Source organism: Artibeus jamaicensis, unplaced genomic scaffold (genome assembly GCF_021234435.1).
Source record: "Artibeus jamaicensis isolate MK-2021 breed Jamaican fruit bat unplaced genomic scaffold, CSHL_Jam_final contig_391, whole genome shotgun sequence".
Classification (NCBI taxonomy): domain Eukaryota; kingdom Metazoa; phylum Chordata; class Mammalia; order Chiroptera; family Phyllostomidae; genus Artibeus; species Artibeus jamaicensis.
Window position 1 is genome coordinate 4,910,800 of NW_026521814.1, and position 25,195 is coordinate 4,935,994.

The 25,195-nt window shown below is 33.3% G+C and overlaps 1 protein-coding gene across 1 annotated transcript in view; it reads right to left on the reverse strand.

The window, feature by feature from the left end:
• Positions 1-812: 812 nt before the first annotated feature.
• LOC119047640 (sodium channel protein type 1 subunit alpha) overlaps positions 813-25,195 on the reverse strand; it is a 107,245-nt gene continuing 82,862 nt past the window's right edge. The window contains exons 20-27 of the mRNA XM_037143082.2: positions 23,708-23,881; positions 21,427-21,549; positions 13,402-13,683; positions 10,895-10,948; positions 9,219-9,356; positions 6,922-7,026; positions 5,135-5,405; positions 813-2,632 (exon numbers count right to left, since the gene is read on the reverse strand). Coding sequence (XP_036998977.2) covers positions 1,455-2,632; positions 5,135-5,405; positions 6,922-7,026; positions 9,219-9,356; positions 10,895-10,948; positions 13,402-13,683; positions 21,427-21,549; positions 23,708-23,881 — 2,325 coding nt within the window. The 3' untranslated portion in view covers positions 813-1,454. The remainder of the gene's footprint in view (positions 2,633-5,134; positions 5,406-6,921; positions 7,027-9,218; positions 9,357-10,894; positions 10,949-13,401; positions 13,684-21,426; positions 21,550-23,707; positions 23,882-25,195) is intronic.

Here is a 25,195-nt window from a genome sequence, read left to right on the forward strand (position 1 = left end):
TTTTTTACAGTATTTATATTTGCTTATAAAATTCTAAACACATTTTTAACAGCTTAAGCAGTGATTTTTTTTTAAACATGTCTGTACAGTTGGGCTATACACTGTAGGTTACCCGCTTAAAATTTAAAAAGAACCAAAAGGCTATTTAACTGCTGCAAACTATTGCTTAATGACTTGAACAAATGAAGTCTGTTGAAAAATTTCCTTGACTTTACCACTGACTTATAGTTTCTCATAAATGAGATTCTGAGCAGTGGGAGAAAACAGATACAGCAGCATGGTAATATAAACATGCATTGATAGCATCCGAACTATCTATAATGGTACAGAATACATTATATTACCTGTGTAAAGCTTGCACTCTACATTTCTTGTGGTACATATTTGATGCAATAAATACTGTGCTTCGGTCATTATTTGTTTGCTCAAACGTGCACCACAGGGTAAAATGACTATTTACATAATAAATAGCATTTCATTAACATATACAGTGTTGACCTTGCTGAGCTGAAGATGGATAAACAAAGTGCAGGATTAAGCAGAAATTTATAAAGGGTTCTTTTGGTCAATTCAATCTTCAGGGGAGAAGCAATGCTCATCATTCAGTTTTTTAATACAACAAACAGAAACATAATATCTATGATTCCAGACATTTGAATGAAGTTTGCACCTGCTAAGATTTAATGGCCAACCCCCAACCCCCAAAATGATCTACTTGGTCTAGGGGCTGGATTTGAAAAAAAAAAGAAGAGGAAGAAAAAAAACAAGATGAGCAAAGCACCTCCAATGATCAACTAATTACCCCTCCCAGAAACATGGATGGAATTTACGAACTCATTGTTTTCCTTGTGACTTATTTTCCATGCGTGATCTCTAGGTGTAGCATGCCCTCATGCAAACCATGTCTTTGTTCAGATGGGAGGGCCACATGATTGCCATTAGTCCCAGTGGCATACCTGTTAAAGAGGTCCTTTGATCTGTTTCCCAACAGAAACCCCATTTACAAAAATAGTCACATTAATAAACAACATATGGATTAAAAAAAAGATGAATCCACTAACAGATTTTGTAAAAATGTGACAAATGTGGCAGTTGAAATGCAAAGAGTGGATACAATTACTACACTAACGTGTCTCGTGTTAAACAACCCAAACCCTAGGTTTGCACCCCTTAGAACTGGTCCCTACGGTCTGAGTAGCCATTTTGTCCCTTGTCTTCAGCAGTGTCAGCTGGTAATGAGAACAGTAACCTCCTGTCAAGGTTGTCTCCCCTTTATACCAAATCACAGTTTCTGACAAGGGGTCACTGTCTTATTGTAGGCACTGACCTTAAGTAGATTTGTGTAAAAACAGTCAGTTTGGCATTGACCTCCTAAAGGAGTCCTGTTGACAAAGACACATCACCTTCACAGGCTGTAAACAAATAGTACCCCAATTATTTGTATTTGTTTTTGTTTATTTCCCTTTGGCTTTTTCATCTTTGCCTTCTTGCTCATGTTTTTCCACAATTGGCTTTGTTACCCGGTCATAGGAGGGTGGACAAACTGCAGTGGACATGGTCAGATCAGTTTTTTCTGTAATAGAATTTTCATTTATTCGGTCAATTATCATGTCTTCTTTTACAAGAAGATTAGCCCCACCTTTGATTTTATTTTTATTATATGTAAAGGAAGCTTGTTTTAAAGTTCGCTTTAAAAGGTGGCGCCTGTAAGCACGCTGAATAATAACAGCGGACACCTCCTCTTGTTTTCGTTTTAAAGTCGTGGTAATTGGCTGGTAGGAGGCCTTTGATGGATTGGAAGCCATGAATCTCTCTTCCATCTGTATTCGGAGAGCATCCATCTCTCCACTCTCCCCCAGTACCCGCTTAGTAAAAGCAAACAGGATGTCAAGACAGTGGATCCGGTCACCACTCACCATGGGCAAATCCATGGCAATGAGCTGGAGTTTGTTTGGTTGTGGCAAATGGAGAGGGGGTTCAAGAGCAGCTGCAAACTGAGATAGTTTTTCAAATTCCATGAACTGGGTGGCATCAGGATCAAACTTCTCCCAAACCTCATAGAACATCTCAAAGTCATCCTCACTCAGGGGCTCTGCACTCTCTTCAGTAGCAACACTGAAGTTCTCCAGGATGACAGCGATGTACATGTTCACCACGACCAGAAATGAGATGATGATGTAACTGACAAAAAAGAAAATCCCAACAGACGGGTTCCCACAGTCTCCTTTAACTGAGCTTCCAGGGTGATCTTTTTCAGGGTCACAGTCCGGAGGGCCACTGTTAAGGATAGGCGCTAACAGTCCGTCCCAGCCGGCAGAGGTGGTAATCTGGAACAGGCAAATCATGCTGTTGCCAAAGGTTTCAAAGTTGAACATGTCATCAATCCCAACTTCCCTCTTAACGTAGGCAAAGTTGGACATTCCGAAGATGGCGTAGATGAACATGACCAGGAAGAGCAGGAGGCCGATGTTAAACAAGGCCGGAAGGGACATCATCAGAGCAAAGAGCAGCGTGCGGATGCCCTTTGCCCCTTTGATCAGCCGTAGGATTCGGCCAATCCTGGCAAGACGGATCACTCGGAACAGGGTAGGGGACACGAAATATTTTTCTATCAGCTCAGCCAGAAACATGCCTATGGATACAAAGAAAATGAGAATGCCAATCAGGGAAGAAGTTACAATGAAAAGAATTAATTTTTTGTCAAGGCTCCAAGGTAATGTTCAGAGCACTGAAATTCAGTTACATAATCTCAGAATTGCTGTACATATAACATACACTATATGTTATGAATAAACCATAATTTTGACATTCAACATTAAATTAACTCAATATTTGCTAGACACAATTTTTTTCAATCTTAAATTCATATGTTAGAGCCCTAACCCCCCTTGTGATAGTATTTGGAGATAAGCCCTTTGGGAAATAATTAGGTATAGATGAGGTCATGAGGGCAGGGCCATCAAGGTATATTAGTGCCTTAATTAGAGGAGACACCACAGAGCTGCTGTCTCTTTCCAAGCCCCGCCCTCTCCCCAGCCCTGAGTGGACATAGTGAGAAGGTGGTCATCTACAAGCCAGGAAGAGAAAAGCCCACCATGCTGGCGCCTTGATCTTGGACTTTTAACCTCAGAACTTTGAAAAAATACATTTCTGTTGTTCAGGCCACCTATTCTGTGGTAACTGGTAATTGCAGTCTGAGCTAAGACTATATTCAGTTCAACAAACATTTTTACAGTACTTTGTGCCTTTGAGGGGTATTTATAAACTATTTTTAGCTTATTTCAATCCCAAAACCGAATCTAAAAAAAAAATAAAAAGTTAAAAATGTTCAATTCTGGCCGAATCAGCATTAGTTAAAAATGTAAGAACAAGTTTATATGTAGACAATTATTTTTCTGAAAATGCCAAATCACATGTCCTCTTTTCAGTCCTTAACCATCTAAAAGTATCTGCAGTTTTTGATGCTATTTTTGTCCCTCCATGAACTTAATACTTTCCTAGATTTCATCTATAATATTCTTATATATTTATTTATATATGCTCTGGTGATTCTCTAAAAGAATCCAAGGCTCATGCTCTCTCTGATCTCTTGTATCTGAAATTAGTCTCCTGGTCCTCTTCTTTTAAATTTCTTTCTCCATTTGCTTTTTAAAATATTTTTATTGTTCTTCAGGTATAGTTGTCCTGCCTTTTTCCCCATTGCTCTCCCCTGCCCTGTCTCCCGCACCTCCCAGAGTCAATCCTCCCCACATTGTCCATGCCCTTGAGTCCTATACTCACATTTCTTGACTTGCCCCTTCTTCTTCTTTCCCTTGTTAACCCCCTCCCCCTGCCATTCTGGTCACTGTTACTTTGTACTTTATTCCCATGTCTTTGGTTCTCTTTTGCTCATTTCTTTGTTTTGTTGATTAGGTTCTACTTATAAGCAGGATCATATGGTATTTATCTTTTACCACCTGACTTATTTCACTTAGCATAATGTTCTTCAGTTCCATCCATGCTGTTGCAAAGGGTAGGAGCTCCTTCTTTCATGGGCATATGAAAAAACACTCCATTTGCCTTTTAAACCATGAAATAATAGTTGTACTGAAGGGAAGCTCAAGAAACCAAGTGCCTTTGAGTTAGAGTGTCTTAGTCTGTAAAGAATAAGTAATCCTACATAAGTATATGTATTGTGTATGTATTGTGTGTGTGAGAGAGAGAGAAAGAGAAATTGAGAAAAGAGGTGCATACAACCTTATTACCCCATTCAAAACTGATCATACCATGGATTAGTGTAGAAATCAAAAGCTACATACAACCTAAGAATTGGATATAGGGCCAACATCTTCAGAGAGGGGAATGACATAAATATTTGCCCCCAAAAGAATGGATAAATGTTAACCCACTCATATCATCTGCTTTAGGAAAGAATGAACACATCATGCCCACAGACAAAGTTCATTTCACTGGAGCTAGAATTGTACCTGCAATGAGGTTAGCTCTTGCTCATGTGACCTGTTGCACATTCTGGGCTTTGAAATATATGACTGATGAAACACTATTCTATGCCACCTCACCTCTCTTGTGCATCATCACTATAAGCACATTTCAGGGGAATCTAGAAAATCTCTACCCGACACCCTTAAATAACCTACTATATGCATTTGCTAACATTTTATTCTCTTCTTACTCTATGCTTTTCCTTATCTTGCCATCAGCTTCCACTTCTATCTACATGTTGATAATTCTATGCCCATTATCTCTGATGCAATGTATTTCCTAAATATCAGACTAAATTTCTACTCCCCCTCTAAACAGAGCTATCTGGAATCTAGGTACTGTACAGCCTGTTTGATTTCAACATGTCAAAACATTTTAATCTTAGTGAATAGTATATTTCTAATTCAGATTAATGAATCTTTAGTATATTGACAAATAATACACATAGTGTCTAAAATGGATAGAATAGGATACAATACTGCATATACAGCAGGAACTTCATTTTCTAAGAAAAACAAACACACCTGGATGAAATACATTAAGATACTCACAGTGGTTATCTGTGAGTACTGGGATGACCTCTAATTTAAACTTGAGTATTCCCACTTTTACTTTTATTGAGCTGACTTAAGAAACTTTAAATACTTCTTACCTACAATGGAGAGAATGACAACCACAAAATCAAAAATATTCCAGCCTATGGTAAAATAATAATGGCGGAGGGAGATTAGCTTCAGAACACACTCTCCAGTGAACAGCACAATGAACACCAGGTTGATGCGTGACAAAATGCTAGTGACATATTCACTTTGATCATCTGTTTCTACCATCATGGTGACCATGTTGAGACAGATGAGAATCATGATGCTGATGTCAAAAACTTGTCTGGTTACAAAGTCAAAGACCATTCCTTGAAATTTGTTCTGTAGAGAAACAGAAATGCTTTTAGCAACAGAAGGATTTTTTTCTGTATGCATTAACATCTATATAAGTACTTTTCTCCATTGACTCTAATATTGTACTGAGTAACCACTGGTCCTGAATTTTTAAGAGATAGTCTGACTTCAGTTATCTAAATTGCTATTTACCATGTGTGCTACATAGAATAACAATCCCTGTCAAAAGCAGACTTCTCATAAGGAACATTGCATACTAATACACTTCTCTCAGAGACACAAAATGCATATTAACATAGTGAGATTATGAGAAGTTAAGAAACCTGCTTTATTTTGTTCTACCAATATGTTCCATGATCAGCTGCACCATGCATCTATTTCAAAATGCAGTATCTATTAACATTTCAGTTGTCTTATTCTCAAAGAACTGTTTAAGAGAACTTGGAAATTTCAGGACACCTATACCATTATCATTCAAAGCGCCTATATGACCGTACAGATGTTCTTCCCCCACATGGTCTTTGCTGACATTGTCAGACACAGAATTCTGATGGAGCCTACACAGTGATAGACCAGAAGAGTGCTCCTTATGCTTTGATGTCAAAAATTCAGATCTCTTGTCACTGATCTGTGGTTCTGCTCCCCAGTTCTGCCACTGTCAGTCATGCGGGCTATTGTCTGGTCATTTCCCTAGGCCACCAAGGAACTCTGAGGATATCTTCTATCTTATATTTTTCCTATACACAGTTGACTCATGTCTACTTCCACTGTTAAGGCCTAACTAAGGAAAGTATATATTATTCATCATTCTAAGGAGGTAACTGTTGGCTAGCATATTATGAATGTCCTAATATTTTGTTCCCCAGTACATCCCAGGAATTACTTTAACCTCACAGATCATCATCATAAAAATCAATACAGTGTGGGAGAAGGCACATTTCACAACAGTTATTTGGTTGGTTTGCCATGGAAACATATGAATGTCATTGGTGAGTATGAATTGTATTTATTGACTGACTTGTATAGACATCAGTAATTTCTAACTTTATAGCCATATATTTGAATGATAGATACTAAAATTCTTTCTTTCTCTAAAACACTCAGTACCTCTAATGAAAAATAAAATGGAAATAACATGCTATTTCACTCAACACATCATCACCTTGATGATCTAGCAGAGACCTGCATTTACTGTATCCACATCCGAAATTTACTCCTCTCCTTCACATTATTTGGCAAATACTCTTGAATTTTATGAGCAACTCTATCATGTGTCCACCACATTGTTTTGTGTCCTTTGTCATTTAGTTTGGATTCTAGTGTGTAATTCTAAATCCCTTGAAATTAAGGCTACATTTTCTGTTTCTTCTTTTATTTTTTTGTGTCTCTCTTTTTAAACAATTTTTACCATTGCCATAAAAGATATGAATTAAGGATGCTCTAAAAATTGGAGAAATCTTTGCAACTAGAAACATTAGCTGCTCTCTGTAAAAACCCATGCAAGTTTTTGTATATTTTTCCCATATCATTTGATATTTCTTACTCCAGGTCGAGGTATAGGCTTCTGTGGCTTTTTTGATCCTAATTTTTTCATTGCATTATAGTATTTCTTCTGTTCTTCTGTCATAAAGATGTCTTGACCTCCAAAGTATAGAAAAGAAAAATCAAAACTGGTTAAAACTATGTCCCTTTGCACATAATTTTTCAATGTTATTGAAAATAACACTATTAAGTGTTAAACTTAAAATAGGAAAAGGGCAGTTAAAAAAGTAATGAATAATTATACCTGGAATTTTAAATTTGAAAAATTAAAAGTATTTTAGGGTCTATAATCTTATGTAATTCTCACAATTGTCCAAAATTTACTTAATTATTATTTTCATTATTATTTTATGGAGCAAAAATATCCCAGAAACTGAGAGATTAACTATTTATTCCAGACCATATACTACATGAATGGAAAAATTTGGTTTTGAGAAAGTAAATACTTGGCTCATTACACTATACATACTGCTTTCTGAAGTTAAAGATAATGATTTAAATTCAAATGTAGTAACGAGTTGGAGTCTGTATATTGTAAGATGATTTAGAGCACTCATAAAAAGGCACTTCACTCTTCCAAGAATTGGTACAAAAAGATAGAAGGAAAATTGGACAAGTTGGTAGAAGAGTTATAGGTAAGTCAGAGATCTTAAGTATGGCAGGTATGTGATAGACCAGTAGGAAAAGAGGACTTGGAACTCAGCCTAATAAGTGAATTAAAGTAGCCTGATATTGACTACTGAATAATATTAGTAATAGTAAGAGGGAATGGGCAGAGATTTTTGAATAGGGAAAGAGTCTAATAACATGAAAGCATTCATTATATAGTAAGAAAACATACTGAGCAAATGAGATGAGAAAGCAATACACAAAGAAAGAAAAAGGGCAAAAAAGCTCTTGATACAAATTTAACTTATCAAATATCAAGAATTAAAAACAAAGAGAATGTTGGATGCCAGAGAATGAGCACTGACCTGGGCACATCCATACACTGTTATTGGAAGTATCAGTGGGAATATTATTTTGGAAAGCAAACTACTTTCCTGTGGGAATTTATCTTAACAAATAATTAAAAATTCATTTTCTGGCACAAAGTCTTTTGATAAGGCAATATTTAAATCACTTAAGATTAGAAACAACCTAAATCATCAATATATTGGGAAATGGTTATGTAAGTTATGATAATATATATATGAATACTTAACAAAATATGTACAGTCAAAAATAAAATGTATAATTATAGATAAAATAATCTCAGTAACAAGAATATGTGTAGAGAAAGTTTGAATGGAAAACACACGATGTGAATAGTGGTTTCTCATGAGTAATGATATTTCTTTACTTTCCATATTTTCTTTTTTTAAAAATATTTATTTATTTATTTTTAGAGGGGAAGGGAAGAAGAGAGGGAGAGAAATATCAATGTATGGTTGCCTCTCGTGCATCCCCTGCTGGGAACTGGCCTGCAACCCAGGAATGTGCCCTGACTGAAAATGGAACCATGATCCTCTGGTTCTCAGGCCCGTGCTCAATCCACTGAGCTACACAGCCAGGGCTTCCATGTTTTCTCTAATATACATTTATATTTGGAATGATGATACTTCATAATATAAAGAGCTGTTTAATTCAAGACTGGAACTGGTAGTTTATAAGTGAGTATCAGGAAGAATGAAGTGGAATTATATAAAAGGAACCAATGAAGGTATATATATCTTTAGCTGGACGACATATTTTCAGTAGAGGAGTTGTGGGGATAAAACAAGTGGACTTTGGCAAAGGGGCATACTCCTGGGTTCTTTTCTAGTTCTTTTCTAATTATTCTCTCTCAAAAGATAGAAAATATAGTCTCTGACTAAAAAAAAAAAGAACAGAAGTGAGAGAGGTTTGCAAGCCTATATCCAGGAATACGGGACACATTCTTGGCTTTCTATAACCTAAAAGAGATGGGCAGTGGATGGCAGAGGGGTAGAGCACAAAAAGGGATTTTAATATACAGGATCTGGCACAAAAATGCCCTTTTTATTGTAAAATATTTTATTACAAAATCACAAACATGTAGTACTGTAACATAACAATAGCACACTCAAGCACATCATAAGACATTTTAGGTGAAATGTTCAAATTGTGTCCATCTTGTGTGAGACATTCATGCACCCTACCAACCATGCTCAAGCAGGCCTTACTTCAACCAGACTCTGTATACACCCATTGGCTTCTGAATTAAAGTGCCAATTGTTGGTGAGAACACTTCAAATACTTTTACTATCTTTAGTGGGAGAGAGAATTAGAAATACTTATCTTCTTTTTTTGCTGGTTGAAATTATCTATGATGACACCAATAAACAGGTTCAAGGTAAAGAAGGACCCAAAGATGATGAAAATAACAAAGTAAAGATACATGTACAAACTTTCCTCATACTTAGGCTGGAGTTCCACCTACCAAAGGAAAATATTTTGTAAAATATCACAATACATTTTGATGCCAGAAGTTACTGGTTCTTTTTCATGATAATAGAAAAGAAAATTCCTAGTAATACTTAAGCATACTTTCCCTTCAACTCCCCAAATACACTACCTCTAAAAAAAACACCTGAAAATAGCCTTTAAGGATGTCTTCATGTAAAAACTATGGTTATGAGGAAACTTAAGAATCCATATCTATTTTTATGACCATAAAGATAACTAACATCTTGATATTTGAAAAGTGGTATGCGAAATTTGGGAAAAACTTTAATGTACTAAATTTTAATAATTTAAAAATTAGTGAAAAGTTTTTACCTGAGTAAATATGCATAGACTATCTAAAAACAACCATTTGTACACACATGAATTTATTCAATGAACATGAATTGAATCATTCATTTAGGTTTTCAGCATTATATTTTTAACATTATAACATTCATTGAAATTTTCAGATTGAGTAGATATAACTAGCATTACATCTTGTAAATCATCAGTTGATAATTTAGTATCTAAATTGTATTTATTGTAAATTAGCATTGAACTATCATCTATCACTTGGAAAAGGTATGAAGGAGTCATTATGGGCAGTTGACTAATAGGTTTATGTCCTTCTAAAGATAATAGTTTTAAAAGCCAACCAAACACATGAAATGAAATAAGTAACCAAAATAACCCACTCGGCAGGATATCAGGAAAGTAATTAATATAAAGCTAAAGCCACTTATGGGAAGTGCATATCAAGAAATAGAAAAGTGAGCTTTATCGGTAGTTTAAAGATTACAGGGACAGTCTAGGATCATAGCTTGAAAGAATTGAGCTTCAGAATGGGAAGATCAAGACTAATAGTAAATAATTTTTAAAAATTTGAGGAGAACAGTTGAAATGAGCATGGATATAAGTTATTTTCTTGAAGCCTGAAAGAAGCTGTTATAGGAGAAATCAAATAAAGTGGGTCTTTACTATGGTGATATGCTCAGAAATTTAAAAGAATCTGTTGGCCATAGAAGTGACAGCAGCATTAGTAAAGGCTTCAATAAATTTTTGGATACTAAAAGTATATAAAAGAATGAATTCGAAATAAACTGTTATAGAAATTGAAGGCTGCCTGGCTAACATCCCTAAGTTTCATACTGTTCAATATGGGGAGTAACTCTATATTTCAACTACAAATGGCAATCACATATATTTTCACGCTTGCTCCTGCACATCAAAAATATTATTGATTATAATTAGTAGATAAGGCCAAACAAAACAGTAGACATTTAATAGAAGGATATTTGTTAGTTATTAAATATATGAGTGTGTTACTTTGGTTTGACTTGCAAAATAGTTTTGATTTATCTTTGTAAGATGTTTTTTATAAACATTGATATACTTGAATACTAATTTGAGTCATATTTTTTCTTTATTTTTAATATTATAGAATCATTCCCCTTGGCTACTAGGCTCTGCTGAATTAAATTTAGCACCCAACCAATATCATAAAAAGACAGGATACATGAAATACTTACATTTCTGGAATCAACTGCTGCATACATTATATCCATCCATCCCTTGAATGTGGCCTATTAAGAAAAACATGCATGCTTTACTTTGGCATAAAAATAATTGATACCTAACTTTTAAGAAATATTCTTCCTTATTTATTTTTTAAAAAGGAACATAAGACTTTCAAAACAACTTTTGTAGGGATTTTGGACCAACACAATATCTCTTAACAAGTCTTTTAATTTCTAGAACACACAGTGAACAGAATGGTCATTTCATATATTTTCCTGCTTGATAACAAGTCACAAATACTTCTCAGTTCTTTAGAGTAAATGAAATCATGCAATTTAAAGTGCTATAAAAATCTGGTAGAATACTTTTAGAAAGATTTACAAATACCAACATATTTAGCAATATCTATAGCACCCAAAGAATCACAATGATCTGATCATCTGCTGAACTCTATCTGCAGGGTGGTCAAAGTGCTTGAAAGTTTAAGATTTCTCTTGCTTTGTAGCACTATAAAGATCACACAGAGATAAAGGGGTGGGCAAAAGTAGGTTTACAGTTGTGAGTACATGAAAGTTTATTCTTGTATTACTTATTACTTATTGCATCATTTATTTGTATTACAACTGTCAACCTACTTTTGGACTCCCCTTCATATAAAGTGACACTTGCAACTATCCTTTTAAGAATTTCAAAATATAACATCCAGAAATAATTCTATATTCCATTCTTTATGGTTTCTTATCAGAGTGAGTTAATATGGGTAAGAAAGGTAGACACTTGGCATTCACAAATTCAAGAAGGGTCCAAAGACTAATCACTCACAGTAATTTATTTGTCCTGGGACACGAATTTTAAGCCCTATGAGCCTGAGAGGATTGTTCCTTAGCTGGTAAGCAAGTCTAACAAAGCTTTCAGCATCTGTATTGTAACACACACACACATTTTCATAACACTAACACTTGCGAGGTGGAGGATATTGAGGGTAAAAAGCCACGTAAGGGTGCACATGATAGCAGAGAAGAGAAAGTAATGATTGTTAGCTAGAAAATATAAGTTATTTGTATATCAAAGAAAAATTTTGAATGTGTCAATGGCTGGGGTTAATGATAGAACAAGTCCCTAAAAACATTAGGTACAGAAACAAATAAAGGTGATTCAAAGAACCATTTCAGTGAATAATTCTGAATAAAGCCAAAGATGAAGCTTAGCATTTCCTTAGTAGCAGAATTTATTTAATGGCTTTGTGCTGGATCACTACTCTAAATTTTCAGAATTGTTTAGTAATTGAAGTAATTCCTTGACATTTTCAAATTTTATTTTCTCAATTTTATGAAGTGGGACACTTTGGTGATATTTATAAGTGTAATTATTAGTTAAACCTTAGGATAAGCGCTCAAGAAAATACCATGTGTCTACTATAATATTTAAAGATGTTATACTCGCCAGATTGTTTAAATCCCCATTTTAATTGCATGAGCATGCAGAGTAAGTCAGTAATATCCATAAGAGAAATAAGAATTTCAAACAAGAAGCTGGTAAGAATGTGTAAAAATAGTACAGGCGTCTCAGAAAGAGAGGCAAGAGGGTTTGACCAGTGCAGGCTTGTTTGCTTGGCTAGTCTCCTGGTGGGACAACTGAAATCATAACCTTAGTGAAAAGAAACAAAATTTGTGCCCTAAGAACTCTGTAGAACCACAAGGGAGGCACTCATTCAGCTTTTAAAGTTGTTAAGTGAAGTTTCAATGGCCAAAACAGAGCAGCTTTGTTTACAGTGCTTTTCCCACACTCCAGGTTCTGTCTTCATCCACTGCTTTGCTGTGATGCGGCTGGAGCTAAAAGCAGCATCATATGAAAATGTTTAAAGGGCCACCATCTTTTGCATTTTTATAAGTTGCGAATTATTTTTCTTTTGTATTAATCAGTTTTAGAGACTCAGGAGTGAAAACATTGCTATTAAGATAAAACAGGCTTAAGTCGTTATATTGAAAGTTCATTTGAGGTGAAACAACAACCGCTGCTTATGTTTCATCTCTGTATCCAGAATTACTTCCATTTCACTGTGAGAATCTGATCCTGAAACCTAAATATCATTTCCCAATCTTCAGTCTAAATAAAACAACTCAGCAGCAGTTAATTCTCACCATTTAGGAATAATTCAAACAGTTACGTTAAGTCCATGTGCTTTGGGGATGGGGGGGTGTGATCCCTCAGTGAAACAAACTTATCAATTGCAATAGAAAAAATAATAAACTTATTGATGTATTAGTCAACTTTTTCATGTAGGAAGAGAAAGCAATATGAAAAGAAAGAACAAAAACCTTTGGAAAGAGCTGGCCATTACCTACTATATCTCTGTTAGACCCATCTGGGCTCAGAAACTGGTACTGGTAATAAATCAAAGGTCAGAAGATATATGTTATAAACTTTATTTTCAGTAACTAAGTAATGGACGTATGTCATTACTTTGTTATTATTCTAAACAATAAACAAATTTCAGAGAAAAAGAGTTTTCACTTACAACTTGAAGCAAAGAGAGATACCCAAATCCTACATTATCAAAGTTTACTTTCACATTTTTCCATCGGGCAGTTTCATTTCTTTCTATTAGTTTTAGGCAATCAGTATGATTATTCACTTCTTCGATTTCAAACATATCACCAGTTGTGGTGTTAACACAGTGGTAGAATTTGCCAGCAAACAAATTTACGCCCATGATGCTGAAAATTAGCCAGAATATAAGACAAACCAGAAGCACATTCATGATGGATGGAATTGCTCCTAAAAGGGCATTCACAACCACCTAGTACACAAATGGAAAAAAAGAAAAGTCAGAATTCTTTTTGGTTAAGAAATATAAGACATTCCCCTACTAATCCTTAGTTTCTCTGAATTTTTTCATTATTGAGACTATACTAGGACATGTAAATACAGAGTAAAAAGAATGTTACAGTGAGATCCATTCTTTCTTAAGCAACACATTTAGGAAAACAAATATAGACAATATGACAAAGAAAGAAAAAAATTTAAAAATCGAGAAATGGAAGTAGGAGAACAAAATTAGAGGCATTTGCTGCCAGAAGAAATCAGAATATGTGTTGTTTATTAGAAAAAGAGAAGAAGAAAATCCTAATTACAGGCTAACTCATTTAAAAAAAGGCAATATATTAAAGAACAAAACTAAAATATCTGGACTAGTTAATTTGATTAATATACTTTAATAAATTAAAAATTAAGATGTATAAATATAAAAATATTAAATACCTAATATAATTTGTCCTTAATTATTCATGCATTGCTATGACTAATAATTTTTGCATAAGAAGCAAGACAATTTAGCATTATGTATTTCATTAGATCATCACATCTTTATTTCAAGCTCCAGTCATGTCAGTTGTTTCATTTACTGAGTTTAATTCAATAAACTTATTTTAAATGAAACAGAATAGTAATTGGTTTCTTAGGAAAATAAGAAAAGGAGGGATGCCATATAAAGTTCCCAAATCTGATGTGATTGCATCAAATTCTGTATTAAATAATGATCTACTCTTAGTTTCTTAGAAGTATTTTCCCACTTTTGCCTTTATTGCTGAATCATAAATTAAAAATGTGAGGTTCCATATTTGGCAACATTGTAGGGATGACTGTCCTTTCTTCCTCCTCCACAGTTCCCACTGGAGCTGCATGTGAGTATGTAAAAGGGAAGATAAAACAGGCCCCAAAATGCTCCTAAGTGGGAGATGATGCCTCAGACTTGAAAATTGACAGCTGACGTAGTTCTACCTAGGTATCTTTATTATTCTTGTCAATCTGATTCAAAGGAAACAACAGGCATCAAAATATCTTCTTTATGTCATTCGATGTCAGTACAGTTTTAGAACAAAGTCTTGTGACTGCCTGTCTGAAAAATCAAATACACGAGTGAATTCCATTTGTTTCTTGAGTCCTGATTAATGTCTGTAAAAAACTGTAGGCTTTCTGGGGTTACAAAACAGCATGTAAGTGGGCCAAGAGAAATAATAAAACCACTAATGACAAAGGTGGAGAAATGAGCATGAAAAAATTAAGTCAGTTGAGTTAACCAGGAGGATCCAAATGATGTGGCCTGTGTAGCTGACCACACTGACACATGGCACCTTGCCTTACCTCTCTTATCTGTCTGCGTTAATGCAACTGATTGGAGAAACATTTATTTATACTTAATTTTAAATGTGCAGATACACTTAGATATTCCTGGAATTCAAAATTTGAAAGCTGAAGTCAAGTTTTTATTTATTTGCCTCCTTTTCTAGATATTTTGCCTACCATCTGGATAAAAAAGCTATTTCTATTGTGTATACATAAGAGTACACGTTGAAAAATGTGTATTTTTTTACCCCAAACAGCCAATTTAGAGCATGAGCAAAGTACTGGTTACCTTACCTATTTCGTGAATTTTTTCACATCAATTTGTAGGTCTCACACTTCTTTCTTCAAAGCCCTTCTCATCTCTGTCACTTCTCTTCCATTTTCACCTTCGCCATTCTAGTTTTGGTTTCTGATTGCTCATACTTGCACTATCGTTGGAGCCTTCTAACTTTCTCCTTCCTTTGATCCACATTAGATGAATTAATCTTCTCCAAGTCTCACTTTAAAATAATTTAATGGCTCCCCAGTCATTATCAAATGTTTTCCTTACCTTGGTATTCAAAACACACTACAATTTACATTTCTAGTTTTAACTTCCCTTACCACCTACTCTTCTTTCCAATCCAACTAATATAATTACCTTAGAATTGAGATGCCATTTCCTTTGAAGTGGCTTGTTCAAAATCACCTTTTCTGACATACTTTTTCTTCTCACAAGCTTTATTGCAAGCAGCACTTTCTTTTATGGAACCTAACTTTACCCCCCCCCCCCACCGCAGTTTAGCTTCCCAGATAAAAACGAATGTATCTTTTTTTGAATTCAAGAATCAGAATTCCAGTTCTAGTCAGAACCATGGAGATAATTTAGTATTGTGTTCTCATTTGGCAAATGAGAAGAATGAGGCTAATAGAGGTCAAGTTCAGAAAGCAGACAAAAGTAGCATCTAGTGCTCTTTGCACTCAATTTCTCTAATATTCCTTAGAGTTATTTGTACTTATTTGGTATCCATAGATCTCTGTATTAGAGTTAATTGCATTCCTGTAATCCTTAAAGATGATAGGCTTTGGTTTTTGAAATTTAAGGTGCAAAAATGTATTTGTGAATTCTCTAAGAGGTTGAGTGCCTTGAATATAGAAGTACAACACAGTGCTTTGAACAGAAGAATACAAAAAAATGGTTCATTGAATGAATGAATGAAGTTTAGCTTAGCATTTATTGATTGAAGAATAATTGTTAAATGTTAATTCTGGGTATGGAATGAGAATAAAGAGCTGGGCACAACGAAAAATTGGAGGTTAGTCTATATGTCTGAGGTTTACTTTGAAATGGGGGATTTGTTTGGCATTAAAATTAACCCTATGAAATCCATGATGCAAGTCCTCGGCAGCAGTACCTTTTAGGTAGGATTGAAATGTTGGCATCCATTTGACTCACAGAAAGGTTTATTTTTATGAAGGTAAAATAATTATATTTTGGAAAAACTTTGACATGGTATTAGGGAATTTACTATATAAAGGCCCATTCATATTTAAAATTTTATTAAATTAGGCAATGGTGGGTCAAGGAAAGAACTGTCTTTTCCCACGAGCCCAAGACTGTTCTTAGTTCAGCACAGAGGAAGGTGTATTAACTCTTTTTTTTCTCTAGGGAACTGTGGTAATTGGTTCCCGTGTGGTGAAGGCGCCAGGCAGAACTAGCCTGACTATATTGGAAAGAACAATTTGAAGTGTCAGGCTACATAAAATGAGATATCTAAGATAGGCATTATTTTAATGACTAAGACTAGAGGTTCCTCCCATAAATGTTTTGTAAAACATCATCAAATAGAATGTCCCTATTCTAGCACAACACATTCTTATGAAAACTGCTTCTAGTTCATTAACTGCATTTTTTATTAAATCAATGTGGAGTGAGGAAGAGACAAATATTCAAATTAATGTGAGGGATTTTGATAGATGCAGAAATGTCTTCAGAACAATTTGTCTTTGAACTTCAAATCAATACTACCCATGGATTCTAATGTTTCTGTATTTGAAATATAAAAAAATACTTTATGAGTAAAAAGCAGAAGTAGGCAAAGTATAAATTACACATTAAGTATTAAGAAGAGTAAGAGAAACTTATAAAAATCTAATGATTACATTTGTTGTGGAGTTTATTTAAGGTAATTATTTTGGAAAGATATGACACATCAATTATCCATATAAATATTTTAAACTTTTTCTGCCTCAAAAATAAAAACTCTCCTTCTTGTACATCATTCCTAAACTTCAAGAATACATAAAATATAGAGTTACTTTCATTTATGTTTTCACTGTGATATCTTCTAAGATCTTAAGTCATAAGTTGGGAGTGATTTACTCTAAGAGTGAGTTTATGCATTAAGTTCATTTAATTAATGAATTTATATTAAATTTAATGAATCATTGATTTAAGAAATTTAATTTAAATTCATTAGCTAAAACATCTTATTAATACATATGATAAAATGCTTTTCTTTTATATCTAGGTCCATAATTCTAATAAATCCTTGATTTAAAAAATTTAATTTAAATTCATTAGCTAAATCATCTTATTAATACATATGATAAAATGTTTTTGTTTTATATCTAGGTCCATAATTCTAATAAATCCTTGGATATCAATGTACTTTTATGAAAATACAAACCACATGTGCTTACTCAACCTCTCTTAATATACTTTGTCTTGTTACACTTTGAAAATAACCCTTATAAATTTATACTTAATAAAAAATAGAATAGTCACATAGTCAATACTAATCTTATGAAACCAGAAATATTGTACCCTACCATTTGCTCACCTATGTCAACAAAGCAAAAAATTGACTGCTGGTATCTTTTTGGCAATTTTCAGACTCAGACCAATGCAGAAATGGCAAAGTTTTTATGCCTCAAAGAGCATCATCAACTTGACAAGCTAACAGTTTCACCCAACCATTCTAAACCAAAGTTTCCCATTATCACCATCAGTCAATCTCCCCGTCAATCAATAACTCAACATACACATAACTAAATCAGAATGAGTGAAACTTAATAAAGATATCAACAGCTGGGGTTCAAATCCACAGAGGGTAAATACTCAAAGGTATTTTTCTCAAAAGAAAATTCAAGACAGTTGAAAATAGGGGAATAGTATATAAATACTGTATTTTCCCTACAGTGGTACATTAGTACCCTTCCCAATCCCTCCCTCATCCCACTACACAAAGTCACAGTGAAAGGATGAAAGGTAGCAAAAGGGGTAATACAGTACCCATAATAAAGGGCTGAGGGGAGGAACCAGCGCTCCACCCCATCCAAGTTGGAGCAAGATTATCCTATATAAAATAGAAATATATAGTTTGTTATTAGTTAGAAATCTGATATGACAGAACATTTGGTGTTACTTTTTGTATATGTTGCTCTCTGTCTGTTTCCCTATCAATCAAAACTTGAGTTCTTTTGAAAAAAGAAGGTCTTTACGATTTCCTAGATTAGGAAATTAAAAACACAAATTTAAGTACTTTTTTTTTACTCTAGATAGTCAATGACATCAATTCATTCAGTTCAATTTTACAAGTTGAAAAATTTGGACTGGAAATTTGAAATACAATACATGTTTAAAAGCTCTCAGCCAGAATGTGCATGAAACATGCAAAACATAAAGGGCAACATGATGATAATTTGTTTATCACTTTCTAACTTCTTATCAAGCATTGTACAACATGCTTTATTTGGAAATGTTCCATAAAAGCACATGCTTTGAAAATGTGACAAACAGCAAAACTAAAATGAATGCCTGATTTATGTTTTTACACAGCTATTGTGATTTTATGCTGCCAGGGAAAAGAATAAAATGAGAGTTCCTGAATATATTTAAATCTCACTTCCCAATTATAACCATTATTATTATCTTCACCCTCACAATCAACCATGATTACATTTTTTTTTGCAAAGTCAAAAAATTAAAACACTTAAAACGTGAAAAATAGAACCCATAATCAGGTTATTTTGTCTCTACAATGCCAAATATGCATTGGATGATCAACATCTTAGGGTTGTGTATGTGCTGCATTATGAGGTAAGGAGCCATATCCATAAATCTATTCATTTAAACAATTAGCCCATCTCTTACCAGCATTTAGAAGGAGGTTCCACTTTTAAAACTCCAAGTTTCAAAAATTAATCTCTCCTTACAATATAAAAAGAGCATTACTGATCGGTAATTATAGATAAGGTTGTTTTGTAAAAACTGCAGGTAAACCCATGGGACCAGCATTGTGATGAAATTATGTGTTCACTATGGTCGTATCTGGCCATTTGATTCATGGCCAACTTTGAAATGTGGGTAACAGCTTCAAATGCTTAGGAGTGTTCAGATTTCAGGAGACTTTGAAAATGTGTAACAGTAGTCCCTTCTTATCTGAGGAGGGTATATTCCAAGACCCCTAGTGGATTCCTGAAATCATGGATAGTACCGAACCCTATATTTACTGTATTTTTTCTATACAGACAAACCTATGATAAAGATTAATTTATCAACCAGGCACAATAGGAGATTAATAACAATAATTAATAATAAAACGGAACAATTATAACAATACATTATAATAAAAGTTATGTGAATGTGGTCTCTTTCTTTCCAAATATTTTACTGTACTGTACTCCTCTTTGCACTTAAAGGAAGCCCTCGCTGTAAGGCACTCTTTGGCATATCCCAGCATCACTATTCTTGCACTTAATAATGATTGAGTAAAATCAGGGTCATTGAACAGAAGCACTGTGGTACTATGACAGAGACAGTCTGATATCCAAGATGCTACCGAGTGCCTATCTCACTGTTCAAAGAGATGGTTCAGGTCTTGCCTGAGACAGAGCAGAACGGTGTGAGATTTTCGTACCCTACTCAGAATGGCACACAATTTAAAAGTTATGAACTGTTTATTTCTGGAATTTTCCATTAATATTTTTGGATCATGGTTGACTGTGGATAACTGAACAATGGAGTGAAAACTTGAAGAAGGGGGAACCGCTATACTTTGATTCAGGTGACAAGTTTTCAATAGAATGCATTAAAATGATATTTTTCTCCAGAACTGAAACTGGAAATCTGAAATAACAAAAGGTGACATTTTAATCACAAAATAATCTTAATTTCACATACCCTGGAGAAAATGTAGTTTAATATTTTTGTAAAAATATAAGAATGTGAGAAATAAAATAAGACTATGTTATATTATGTTAAATTATTTCTAATGACAAAATTCTTTATATATGTTAGGGAAACTGAAGACAAGTCAGATATTCTTAAAAAGTGACATTTAAAATAATTTTTATTTTAGAAGAATACATAATATAGCTATTCAACAACTTAGAAAATGCAAATGGAACTCTATAATATAGTTTAGTTTCTATAAACATAACTACATCTTGGGCAGCAAAAGAGCAATATTTTCTTTTTGAATCACAATTTGGCATCTTTGTTTTGGTAAAAAAAAATTGATTTTTAAAAAACAATTACTTTTTATGTTGTACATCTCATCTATAAATGTTTTGTGCTTTTAAAACAGGCATGGAAAATAAGTAAGTAATGACAAAATTTCTAATCGGTTATGAATCATAGGGAATGGTTTAATATTTTCTTGGAAGAAGTAATATAAAATGTGGTGTAATTTTGATAAATGAAATTTAAGTTATGGTTAATTTATGAACCATCTATATATTAAGTCAAAATTACATCTTGTGTTATTATATTATGGATGTTTTACTTCATTGTCATGAAATATTGTGTGGACTTATATATAAAAAATCTTGAGTTACTATTTGTATAAATTAAAAATAATACAAAAATCCAATTGCAAATTGAGGCTATTTAAATATAACTTTTAAAATGTTTAAATTTAGTCATTGTTTAATATCTACCTTGAATATATTAAATTATGCAAATTTTGGCATTATACAAACAAAATTCTGACAAGTTAAAAATTTTTTTCTTTACACTTATCCTCAGGTACATGTGTGATTCCTGTCATTTTCAATAAAATTTGTAAAGTACAGTTTAGATCATCACAATTGAAAAGCACATGTCAAATTCACTTTAGTTCATTATTATCATATATTATTACATATAGTACTTTAATAGTGCACTTGCTTTTTTTTGTATACAGGTTTGTAAGGAAACTCCCAAGATAGATTAGGAATAAAGTCATTTTAATAAGCACAGCAGATAAATGATATTGTATCATTTCAAGGGAGGCCTAAATTCTCTTGCATATCACCTAGAAGTAAATATGCAAAAGATAAAGTAGCAATTTTGCAAGGATTTGCCATTCCTGTGCATGCATGTTTTTTTTTTCTTTTTAAAACTTAATTTAATTTAGGCTATAGGCAATACTTCCAGTTCTTTCAGTTTTCTTACCCTCATCCCTTCAAATCGTGATAAAGCTCTTAGAGGTCTCAGAGCCCTTAGTGTCCTGAGAGATTTGATGGCACCAAGTTCTGAGTAACCCAAGGCATTCGCTGTTAAACTGACCAATGAAACCTGCACCAATAAATAAATAACGAATAAACAGAATTGTCATTCAATTTGTAGTTACTATGACATACAACAAATATGATTTTTGCTTATACTACTCAGAAGGTAAATGGTTGTATATTTTCAGGAAACCTTTTAAAATTTGAAGAAAATATTTTCAGTTTAAAGCAAATAACTTTTAAAATATTAATTAAAATTACTTGAATAAAAACCTCAAATGTCACGTAATTTCTTAGTTGTGCAATTAATTTATTAAGACCAATTAGTTTTTTAAAAAACTAAATAAAATTTAAATTAAAAAGAAAAAATCCAACTGTACAAAAATGTCATTATTCTTTCTTTATTTTATTAGGTTGCTGCTGAATGTAGGGCTTTGCCTGTGGCTAAATAAAATACAAAAACTGCTACTGTATTGGAAAAAACAAGAAATCTCTATCCTGCAATGGTATGTTCAACTAATTATAAGTGACACTCTTAGAAATTAATGTGCTATATCACATTAATTTTGCAGTTGAATTTCCAGAGGGATTCATTGTCTTGTTAATCCCTGGTGTTTTCACTTGTCTAACATGTATGACTATGTAAGTAAATAAAAGTTAAAACATTATTTCATCATAAAACTCTCATTTTTTCTATACTAATTTACAGCTTTTGTCATAGTACCTGGTCCAAAATTGTCAATCAGTAGTTACAAATAAATAAGTTTATTTCATTTGTATGAAATATGCATTGACTAAGAAATGAAAATCTCAGATATTTAATTCTCTAAACAAATAATTTACGAAAACTTCTTATATAAACAGTTACAACTTCATTCATTTGAAAGTGGCTACTATTGGCAAGTTCCAAATACTTGATATAATTTTTGCAAAATATCCTATTTTAAGTGTATGTCACCTTATATTTATTATTATTTTGCTTTACTTTAGATGTGCTATAACTCCTTTTGTCTTTTTTAGAGTGATTTACTAATCCTTATGAAATAATTAAAATAAAACATTAAAAACTAAAAAATATTACTATTGAAAAACTACAAAATACTATATAGAATTACTTTCATAAAATATTTCAGAGATGATTATTAAACACTAACTTGTTAATAATAATGAAGTATTAAAATATAACTTCTAATTTTTGCAACCTCAATAGTAGAAACTATTTCTCTTAATGATATGATGAAACAATTCTTTTGAGGTTTTCTCTAAATTCACTTCCATCATTGTAACATCATTAAGCTTTTCAAATAGCTCTGGCTTTGTCTTTGTTTAGAATTACAAAGATATAATGTATGCAGGACTCTTAGCTCCAGAAATACATTCCACAAGAAGCCTGCATAGACCCACTAGATTATTATCTTTGGGAGGATAAAACTGTTGCCTATGAAATCTGTGATAATTTGGATACACTCTTCTGAAGCTGAAATTATGCCAAATTCATAACATGAAACATGATGTTGAACTTTAACAAATTTCAGGGCAATCACTTGTTTTAGTGCAAATGAAGTATTAATCATTTGGTATACAAATCTGTGAAGGTATGGTATATTACTAGTCACCATTCTGGGAAAACTCTCACCACTTCATAAAATAGTTTTCCCTTACACTCTGTATACCTTACCTCCTATAATGAAGTTATAATCTATACTATATGCCCTTTAAACTTATCCTTTAAAAACTTTGAGTAGGTCAAAGGGAATTTCAAAAATTGACAGGAGCTCCCACCGTCATGACCGTTTATTGAGTGCCTTTAAAAACTGATGTACTAATATCTCCATTTATAAGGGTCAGGAGCCAAGTAACCTGCTCAGTGGCAGAGAACCAATCAGTGGTGGGGCTGGGATTCAAACTCATCTGTCTGATTCACAATACGTAAAAGGAATTTAAGCAAAATACCCAATTTTGCCACTTTACCTACACACTGTTGGTTTTTGTTTTCATTCAGCTTTTGCCTAGATAATGACCATAAATCTCATCCCTCCAATGCTAAATCATTACTAAATTAGTCTGTTCTTACAAAAACTCCAGTTCATTCAGTGAATCAGTTTAGGTATTATTAGCATATCCTGTCAACACAACACAGTGGTCAGAGTTTCCGTAGTTGAGAATTAGCATATAGATAAGACAAACCACCTTGAATGGAAGAGAAAGATACGGAGGATACATACATCAACAATTAAGAAGTCCAGCCAACACCAAGCATTGGTGAAATATGTTTGATAGCCATATGCCACCCATTTTAGAAGCATTTCCAAAATGAAAATGTAAGTGAAAACCTTGTCAGCATATTCCAACATTGTCTTAATTGTCTTTCGCTGGTCAATATATATATCTTCAAAGGCCTATAAAGAAAAGTTATACATTTTAGATTTCTAAAACCATTATATTCTGTAGGCTATTTTTTTCTGATTATATATGTATGTAAATATATGATAATCAATTAGAATAGGAGGACAGAGGAAGAGTAGTGATTGCTACTTTTTTTTTCTCTTAGAGACCTTTTAATAGGCCCTGGCTGGTGTAGGTCAGTGGATTGAGTACCAGCCTGCAAACCAAAGAGTTGCTGGTTTGATTCCCACTCAGGGCACATGCCTGGGTTGCAGGCCAGTTCCCCAGTAGAGAGTGCATGAAAGGCAACCACACATTGATGTCTCCTTCCCTTCTCCTCTCTCTAAAAATAAATAAATAAAGCCTTAAAAAAAAGATCTTTTAGTGAAACAAGGGGAAAGTTCAATGCTCCATTTATATTATAGCTGAAAGAAAAAAGTAACAGCATAATTTTAATGTATTCATTTGATCTATTAGGAAATAGTTATTGATGTCATATTGTGATGGTGCTACCCCAAGTTGAAGTTATTTATTTCTTCTGTTTAATTTATTTTGCTTCCTCTCGTTGGCTTTTTGCCAGACAAAGGAGGTTGAAAAAATTAAAAGTGAAGCTTATATTTTTCATAAAGCAGAAACTGATCATCACACTTTCCAAATTTAAGGGGTTCATTCATCCCCTTTCCCTTTCATTTTGTTGATAGTTTACATTTCTCAGCAGAGACAGTGATGGTAAGATAGAATTACTTCTCATTTAGACCACAATAAGTATTCTTCTAATATGAACCTTTCTTGATACTTGATATCTAAGTCCCACATTCATTTCAAAGGTAAAGGGTTATTTTTTGTCTTAAGTAGCATGGAGAGAAATTTATTTCATCAGAGAAATAGCCAGGAAAATATAAGCCTATATTCTAATTATGAATTTAAATTAAAGAAACTAGTTTTGTTTCAATCAGGGATGATCTATCTATCTATCTATCTATCTATCTATTATCTGCATCTATATTGCAGCTCAAGTATTCCATTTGTGTCAATGTTTTCTGAAATGCTATCTATATGTTGCAGTTTATATTTTTATAAATGATTTTTATGTAAACATAAATTGATTCTGATGTAAAGAAAACCTTCATATAAAAAGAAACCAATCCTTAAATAAGTCACTTAGGCACACTGCCCAATATTTGTTACCAATGTTCACTGTTTATTGAGTAGCATAAAATTAGTTACACAATTCAAAAAGGGCAGAGAAGTGGTTCCTAAGGACTTAATGACTGTCTGTAAAGAGATAATAATAATACCATTTAGAAACAAAACTCATCAGAGTTTAG